This window comes from Malus sylvestris, chromosome 2 (genome assembly GCF_916048215.2).
Source record: "Malus sylvestris chromosome 2, drMalSylv7.2, whole genome shotgun sequence".
Taxonomy (NCBI): Eukaryota; Viridiplantae; Streptophyta; class Magnoliopsida; order Rosales; family Rosaceae; genus Malus; species Malus sylvestris.
The window spans coordinates 4,862,531-4,872,065 of NC_062261.1; the positions used below are offsets into that span (position 1 = coordinate 4,862,531).

At 36.4% G+C, this 9,535-nt stretch overlaps 1 protein-coding gene across 1 annotated transcript; it reads right to left on the bottom strand.

The window, feature by feature from the left end:
• Positions 1–593: 593 nt before the first annotated feature.
• Positions 594–5,797, bottom strand: LOC126596503 (uncharacterized). The gene is made up of 14 exons (XM_050263110.1): positions 5,371–5,797; positions 4,670–4,725; positions 4,367–4,541; positions 3,811–3,912; positions 3,455–3,526; positions 3,133–3,249; positions 2,964–3,041; positions 2,731–2,793; positions 2,531–2,627; positions 2,153–2,231; positions 1,868–2,079; positions 1,545–1,690; positions 1,178–1,300; positions 594–1,053 (listed from the first exon to the last, which is right to left on the bottom strand). Exons 1-14 carry the CDS (start codon positions 5,464–5,466, stop codon positions 904–906), a joined length of 1,566 nt encoding a protein of 521 aa, XP_050119067.1. The 5' UTR covers positions 5,467–5,797; the 3' UTR covers positions 594–903.
• Between the last annotated feature and the right edge of the window lie 3,738 nt (positions 5,798–9,535).

Consider the following 9,535-nt stretch of genomic DNA (forward strand, 5'->3'; position numbering starts at 1 on the left):
TAAATCAAAAGGGCACCAGTTGGTGTGGAAGTCAAACTTGCGGCAAGAGGGGGTGTTGAAATGTCTTTGTGAGTCTTCCCGGCCCTCAGAAGGGGTGAATAACCGTGGTTTGCCACCAATTGTCCTCATTTTTTTAACCAAGAAAGGGCACATTACCGAGATATCTTTTAGTTGTTGATCGAGTTCATGTTTTAAATTGTAGGGCTCCTCACATGTGCACCCTTCAAAACTCGTATTTCATAGTCAATACACTTGCGTTTCATTCTCCGATTCAAACTTTCAAAGTTTTTCGACTTTTGAGATTGGCTTGACTTCTCACTTTGGCTCCCGAGATGTAAAATTGATAGAAGTGGTCCCTAAACTTGTCCATCGTCAATCGTTTTGATATTTCCGTGAAAAATCTTCGTTAAATTTAGGGTATTTTATCAGATCAACCCCTTCATTTGAGCTGGTGATTTCTTCAATTAAACGAAGATTTTTCACAAAAAAACCAAAATGATTGACGGTGAACGATCTCAGTTACTATTTTGGCTAAATATCTTCTTCGCTGCAGATGAAAATGAAGGGAAGAGCCAACAGTGCAACACTGGAAATGGAATCAAATCTCTACTTGCTATCATCTGAATCTCAACTGTATAAGAATTTGAATTACATCACTAAAAGAAAAGGGGTGCAAATTACAAATCAACCAAGGCAGGTCAGGTTTGAGGCTGAAGAACAAATGGATTGAATGGGGTTTTGAAAAAATGAGACTAAAATTCCTAAAACACTTTAAATCAATCAATAATTGAATGGCCAACCAATCTAACCCCAACAATTTTTTTCTTCTAACAATCTCGTCGCCCATCCGATCTTTCAACGCCAGGCAAACCGATCGAAAGGCATTTTCTCCAATCACATTCGCTAGATATCGTATTTCTTCGGCTGACACCATTGTGCCAAACTTCTAGCCAAAGAGCTGACGAATGACAGTTTCGGAGGAGCTCCTTTCTTCCCTAAATGCTTTCCTCCCAAGTCCGTATATATTGGACCCATATCCTTGCTTCGTTCAATCTTCAGCGAAAACATACAAATTATAATTCAGAACATGCAGCTCAAACGTTGTACATTGTTTCCCTTCATATGTAGGGAAAAATGAAGTCTTTAAAGCTAAGAAGAAAGGCCTTAAACGGCATACCTTGAATATCTTCCCATCTTTTAAGTGATATCGAATACCAGACCAATTTATGGACTGAGAGAAATGAGAACGGAAGGCAGAGATGGGGTATAAAAAATTATCTACTATAAGTGCGATAAAAACCTGCCAAATCGAAAACCAGTGAATGAGGATTGGAGAATACTCAGTAGCCATCATCAAGACGTTCCAGAGCTCCAACTAAGATTGAAGTTTGGATCTTTAAAGAGATGGAGATTACGAAAATCTGTTTTTCTATGGTACTTCAAAATACTTTCAGTCAAGATATTTAGTTAAGTGTAATATACAGCATTCAAGACACAAATAATGAAATTCACAATTCTTCGAGTGTATAGAGATGGATACTTACAAGGCTCCAGTTGTAAGTAGCAAGTGAGAGTTTAGGAGCCTCCGGCGATAACATGTTGCATAAATGAACTTCTATCCTGGTCAAGTTCCACATTGAAAGAAGTTCGATAATTGTGCATGTCGCTAGGCAGCCTACCAGTTTCAATCCTGGAAAGGGTGGATGAACATTTAAGAGTTTGAGAAACGTTGGTTTCTTTTAGGCAAGGAATCATAATCATATAAACGGGTAAGAGAATCTAATTTTATCTTGCACACTGGTTTTCTACATTAGCATTTGAATCAACGCTACTAACCTACCTACCTAAAAGAGAAAAGAGTGCTCACCACCAAAAGTGAAGGTTGTTTCCTCGATTGAATACCCTGTAATATACATTCGTAGGGCTGCGGTGATATGAATAATGGCCATTAAGAATGGTGTTACAAATCCCCATGAGAGATAGCAGTGGACGGTAAACAATGCACGGTTCATAATCCAGTTAACTGTTGTTGTATATGATTCCAACACAAATGTCTGCTTCCTCAAGTAGTTCCAATACCTACATGAAACGTCAAAAGATGTAAGCATGAAGTATGACTGCATTTTTACTTTTTTTAGTATGCATTACAAACCTTGGAAAACTAAGATCACTTGCAAGCGGATGGGGGAAAACGGCAACTGGAGGTGATGTGATGAGCCTTTTATGAGCACCTGGAAAAGGTCATAACATCAGCAACAATGCATAGCCACTTTAAAACCATACAGAACCAAATCATGCAAAAAAATCCCTGATGTAATGTCTCCCTTCCCTTTGTAAATGTTTCCCCCCCAAAGAAGATTTACAAAAACACGAAAAATACAAAGGGAGAGCACTAGTTTAACACTCGAACAGCCAAAAAAAATGGTATGCACAAGACAGGGTATAAGTTGGCAGGGTAATTATATCAGATTGACAAGATGAATGCATCTAAGCCTTCACCTAGCACAGAAAACATCAATGAGTATATTACCGGCTATAGCTGCAAGAGTCATATCATCAGAGTAACCGCCATTTTTAAGTCCTGTGACCACTCCATAGCGGTCGAGTCTAAAATCATCTGCATGCATCTGCAAGGAATTTAAAACAGTTAAAACAGCAAGAAATTTAAAACAACTAAAACGGCATGATGATTTGTGCATGCAGGACTTAAAGAAGGTTACTACTACTTACCATCATGCATCCTCCCCACAGAAAGAATGTCCTTCCACCAGTAGCAAAGCCCATTGAGCAAGGCTATACAAAAAAAGATGGACAAGGAGTCAGACTTCAATTAAGATACAGTAGGAAGCTTAAGATAAAATACAAGAAATAAATACTAAAAATTATATACGTGTGTATTTACTATTTAGATGTTAAAATACAGATACATGTATATGAATTTTTTTTGAAGAATAAGTAGGTACCATATGATATTCATAAATGCAGTAACTCCCTAAGCTTCCCGAAGGCAAATCAAGGGGGTATCCGGTTTGGATAAATATCTGCACATTATTTAAACAGAATTAACACCATAACAGAACCCACAGCTAACACACCATAGTATAAGGTAGGATCAGCATAAAAAAATCTTACATCAGGATTTTTCTCCATCTCGGAGGTTAGGGCTCCAATCGACCCAGGGTGAAGCCTAACATCATCATCCAAAAACAATACATACTTGCTGTCTTTGTGCATTTTCTCCACTCCAATCTGCAAAAAGAGATTACGATCTAGTAATTGATATAATTAGTCACTACAGAATGACATGCTTTAAAGTTCGAACCATGTATGCAAAGAGACTTAAACAAGAAGAAAAGTTACACAACAATGTGTCTGATGCTTTATACAGTGTAGACATATACCCTACTGCACAAGCATAGTAGCAAAGTGTAAATTATTTTAATCAGGTACATACCAATTGGTTGTGAATTTTCTGACTACAGGTTGTTGAAAGACCAGCCACAACAATCTTAGCATCAACCTCGTCCTGCAAGGAAACGAAGTTAAAGTTAAAACACATCATCTGGGCACACATGTAAGCATATACATGTTACACATTAAACTTATAGGGAAGATGAAAGACCAGCCACAACAATCTTAGCATCAGCCTTGTCTTGCAAGGAAATGAAGTTAAACTTAAAACAGGTCATCTGGGCACACATGTTAGGCATTAAACTTACGCTTCCAGGCATATATTATATGACTTTTCCTGGATGTTCTTGAGTTCTTCTTATATTAAAGAAACCATGATTATTGGGAAGTTGTGTATACCTTAAGATCTGATAGCAGCAAAGATACAGCACGATAAGCAGGGTCTTCTCTGCTTTCCACGATAAACATAAATTCTAAGGGACCACCATATAGAGAAGTGACCTGTGTTCGTTAATGCAACAAAATAGTTCAGACCATACTGGAAGAAAACCTTGGATACAAATTCAACCAATTAAATCAGGTAGCACAAGGGTTTTGGACACTTCACCATATAATCTATCATTTAAAAGGTGTTGAACATATGATAATTGTTTCAACAACTCCTTTTTTCCCCAAAGAAGAAAATGTACACACAAGAGCATACCCTCTAAACCAAAGAAAACTCTTAGCATCCCCGTCGAAAGATTTATAATTTGATATGTAAATTGGGGATTGGTAACAATACTTACATGTATTGAATACAACCACCATCTCGATTGTATTAAATACAAATATTCACATGAATTATATATGACCATCAGATGATGATTGTCGTAAACACATGCAATTATTGTAGCCAAATTCGTAAATTTATGTTGTTTTTATTGACAGGACCAAAGCAATGTGCCCCTCTAACCTGGCTTCTCCAATTGTGTAAATTGTGTTCTCCAAATCCCTTCAAAGGCATAACAACCGTTACTCTTGGCAGTTTGAGCTGATATGAGTGCTCAAGTTCAGCGATATCATGGCAAAGGAAAGCAAAGCTATTGCCTCGTTGCATACTATCCTTCATCCGGTTAATCTCCCTATTCCTGTGCGGTTCACATAACGACGAAAAAAATGTTGAATATCAAGCACATAATGGATTTAACACCGAACGAGCACGGTGGCCATGCTAGTAGTTGATATTACATTGAAGTCAGAATATAAACTCAAGTACCTGACATAAGCCGCACAAGCCCATCCGAAAGCAAGAACCAAACAGATTAGACAACCCTACGGCGCAAATACAGAAATTTAGACGTGCCCACCAAAAGAAAAACATAGTTTAACTATGTTAATCTAATATCACAAAGATATTAATCTTCCAAATCTCATTGCCCAATAGAGTGTAGTTTGAACTTCCTATGAAAAACACTAATCTTTCAATTCGAAAGTAACATAAAGAATTGCCTAAGAAATTGCGAAATCAAGGAGTAATATAAGTCGATTTTTGAAGTGCCAATAACAATTCCCAATCCTAAAGCAGTCTACTTTTTTCAGTTTAAACCTCATTTTCTGGATTTTTGACTTCTCTCTCACCCAGAAATCAAATAGTTGACCTCCATTGATTGCAACTACAGCGAATTTCACACAGAAATTCGAAAATTACTTTTAAGCCAAAAAGCATGAAGCTTTAATTTTTCTTTTCAATAATCGAAAATAAAAACTGCCGCCATAAATCGTAATTGAGGAAACTCAAACTTCGAATTTGAGGAATCGGCAATTCCAGAACCGAATCAGCCGCGACACCAAATTACAAATTAAACACAACGAAAAGAAAATTTTCCACTGAATTTTCTCGGCAACCAAACGGACCGGGATCTGAAAGAAACATAAAATGGCGAAAAAAATCGAAACTTGAAGGAAAAAAAAACAAACCTGGATCTGAACGAAGACCGCTAGCGGGCTGGAGAACGCTTTGCTGAGAGAGAAGAGTATCGAATCGAGAGGGTCCAATGCAGACATTATTACCATAAGCCCGTGTGATTGTATCTCTCTCTCTTTATATAAATATATATATATATGTATATATTTTAGGGAAGTCCCTCTCTTTCTTTGTTTCGCTCGGATAGCTTGTTATCGGTAGGACGAGACAAAGATTATGGCGAGGAGGGAATCCGCAGACATTCTCTCAGACCGCCATGGCCGACGAACAGCGTCGATAATCGCGACGGAGAGACGTAGGAGCGAGAGAGAGAGAGAGAGAAAGAGTGAGAGGAGAGAAAGGGGGGTTAGAGTGAGAGAGCGCGTAATTTTATATTTCGAAGCAGACGGAGGAAATTTGCAATTGCCTCGCTGGCTGCGGCTCATTGACCACACAATATAACACTATTTCCTTCCTGCACTTTTGCTGGCTTTCAAGAGAGAGGGTTGAAAAAGGACGGAGACCGATAGCGTTACATATTGATTCCTCCCTTTTCATTGGTTGTTTGGTCCCACGCTAATACCGTCGTCTGATGTTATTATTTTACTATAACGATATTATTAGTATAGTGATATTGAACTCTGAGATTCAAATTTATAGTCTCTCACTTATAGATAAAAAAATAATATTGTAAAATCGTAGTATTAAGTAAAATAATCTTTGGGTCGTACGAACATCCTTGGGCGTAGGAAAAATCTCTCAATATTGCTAGACGAACCTATATGTAAAATAATCTTCCCTATTTACATCAAGATCATAATTCAAGCGGTTGGATCGTGTTCTGGCACATTGAAATTTTTTTCCATTGTTTGACGCATTAGCATCAATATCAAAGAGTTTTGGCGCACATATCAACTTCAAGTTATTTGTTGTAAGGAAATAATAACTTTTTACATGTATGTGCTAAGCATTTTTTGTGGAGTATAAAGATACGGGAATATACTACTTCATGAAAGAAAATTATTTTCACACATCATTTTTCTCTTTTTGTTTTAACTCTAATTCTCATTTGATTTATTTAATTAGAATACGGATGCCAAAGATAAAAAATTGCTGTACAGACAAAATGGGCCATATTTTATGTATCGTAACATAGACAGCTACGAGTTTATATTTTTGGTATGACATTGATAAATAAAACACGTGTTATACCGAATAAATTGATGGAGGAAAAAAAAATTAAAATAGAGAAATTGAGACGGCCAATCAGAGGTCGTGAGGTGTCATCTTGTCATAAAAGGAAGATGCTTATCTAAGATCCGAATCTACAACTTAGTCGTTTTTGGATAACATTGTAGTGCGTCACTGTCTTTGTAAGCTACCATCGCATATATTTTCTGTCGTGTTTGTTTTCTTTAATCCTTATCTTATTATTTAATTAATTGATTAATTAATTTACTCCCATAAATCCCATTTGTTTTTTGCTAACTCCACGACTCAATCTATATCTTCTCTTTCATTTTTATTTTTATTTTTCTTGTTTGGATGTCGAGAGAATTAAGAAACTATAAGGAAAAAGAAGTTTAATATAATTTTCTTAATTATTTCTTAATTATTTATAGAAAAAGAAGTTTAATAAATCCTTACTATTCAAGTGGATCTTGAAAAAGTACTCCATGTCTTTTTTTTTTCTTTTTTTTTTTCAAATCTTTTTCATAGTCTTCATAGGTATTTGTCTACCCTTTTGCTTTGACGGCTAAGAGTTCAGTTCATGTGTCTAAACCATCTTTACTGATCTTCACTAACTCTACAAATCAACCTGATTCATAGGCTCACTCAATTAATTTGAAATTTGATCCATTGAATAAGGATAGAAACGTATACAAACACATCATCTTGTGATCACATTGGTAGGTACAAGTAGCATTCATACAAACTTATGTTTCAATGTTTCATGTAACATCTTGAACTACAATAGACGACTTTTGGAGATAACTTTGGTTCCGGGGATGTATGAGTAGGACATACAACGTTGGTAAGTCAAAGGAATAAATTTTACCAATCTCGACATAAGTATCGCAGGCCAACTCTTGGTTACAAATTATAAACTGACACGTATTATAAAGACAAAAAAATAATGTTTGCAAATGCGTTGAACCATAATTTATCTGCAAGGAGCACAATAAGGAGCTAAGTATTTTTTCAAAGTTAATTAAGGAGTCTGTTTAGAATTGCTTTTGAAAAGGTTAAAAGTGTTTTCTATCAACAAAAAACTCTTATGAATTGTAATAGTATTTTATGAATAAGCGTGTTACATGCTTTTTTTGAGCATATTTGGCACCAAAATTGTTTTTGACCATGTTTAGCAGAAAAAGTTAAAAAATGATGTGTTTTAAGATGCACTTGCATTTTCATAAAAAAAATTGCAGTTAATGAAAATGCTTATGAGTATAAGTGCTTATTAAAAATACATTTCCAAGGTGGCCCTTCATGATGCATTTCTAAGAAAGCAATTGAAATTTTAATAAAATTTCTACATGTTTATAATAAAAACACTTCTAACAAAAGCACTTATGAATATAAGTGCTTCACACATGTAATTCCAAATAAGCAATGAGAAAGAATGGAACAAAATCAGTGCCACCACCGTAGTTGTGACGATATTCCAGGCAAATTTTGCTGTCGCCCCCAGAGAGGTGGAAAAGTGCTTTTGACTAAAGTGGGCTGTCAATGGGTTGGTTTAGCTTAATATTGGCAAGGAAAGGCGGCTGGGAACATGGGGGGACCAAATCAGAAACCTCAAACAGAGAGGGAGAGGCATGAGTAGGAGGCATCTTCAATTGCACATTTGGCATCCTCTTCGTGAATCACATGGTCTTGCCAGATTTGAAGCCGATGGATCATACAACTAACATGGCAGCATTTTATATTTTAATTTTTGTTCTTATTCTTTTTTTTTTATATTTGGGATGGTTGGATTTGGTATATTCTGATAGGGGTCCCTACAAACAAATCCTTCTAATTTGACTTGTACCTACAATTCTTGGTGGAAAGAGGACTGTTAGCTTTTTGAGGGCATTTCCAACGCATAGGGAGTAAGATTCTCTGCCCTTCAAACTCTCTTTCCCTCTAGTTAGAAATTTTGGGATGGGAAAGAGAATGCAAATATACGGTTTTTTTTTTTTACATTATCCAGTGAAACGGGTCTTTTACATCCTAAAATTTCCGGCCAATTGGAGTAAAAAAACTAGGCTTTAACATGTAAATTGTTCATTTCAAGACAATTTACATCTCCTGTTGGAGATGCCCTCAGAATTGCATATGCATCGATTCGCTTCCAGACTCTTAAGGCATATACTTGCAAAGAATCGGCGTGCGAGATTTGTGTATTATCCTCATTCTTAAACCCGAACAAACAGAGAATGCAAAAGTAGGTCTCTCGTTGAAATTCGGTATGTCACGACTCATATTTGAACAACTAGGTATCAGATCACTGGGGGAGTTGTTTTACAGCTAGAAGAACCGGTATCATACTCATTCATGACTTCTCCGATTCACGCTTCAAACAGCACTGGGAATCTGGATTGGATGAGCTTTGGGATGGAAAGTAATGGACAGAATGTGACACAATTGCTATGGAGATCCTATTCATCTATTCAAGTTGGCAAATTTTGCAAAATTTCGTTTGATCACATGCATCATACAAGATTCAGTAACTGGAAAACAAAAAAGATGGATGCCATTTTCGAACCACATATGCTCGAAAACAACTATGCATAGGCGATCAAGAAACAAACAAAAACTCATAAGCATTTGACATCATCGCTATATCATATGCATAGCCTACAGAACAGGTCTCATACCGCAAGTTTAGTTGCAGAAAACTTAACTTTCAGCTGTAAATGCAGACAATTCTGCAGTGTAGTGAGTAACAATTGAAAGCTAACCATACTTCATATCATCGTGAGATTTGTGGTACTCATTCATTAACATTGGAACACCACGCTCACAGATTAGAGGGAAATGTATGTGTTTTGTGATAAGGGATAATGGAAAGTTGCAGGAAACACGACAGCAGTCTTTGAAGATGATTAGTTGCTGTTTCTAGTTTCTATGAACAAACGTGAATAATAGCATCCAAGCTTCAAATAAATCAGTAGTATGAACTGTGATGCACAA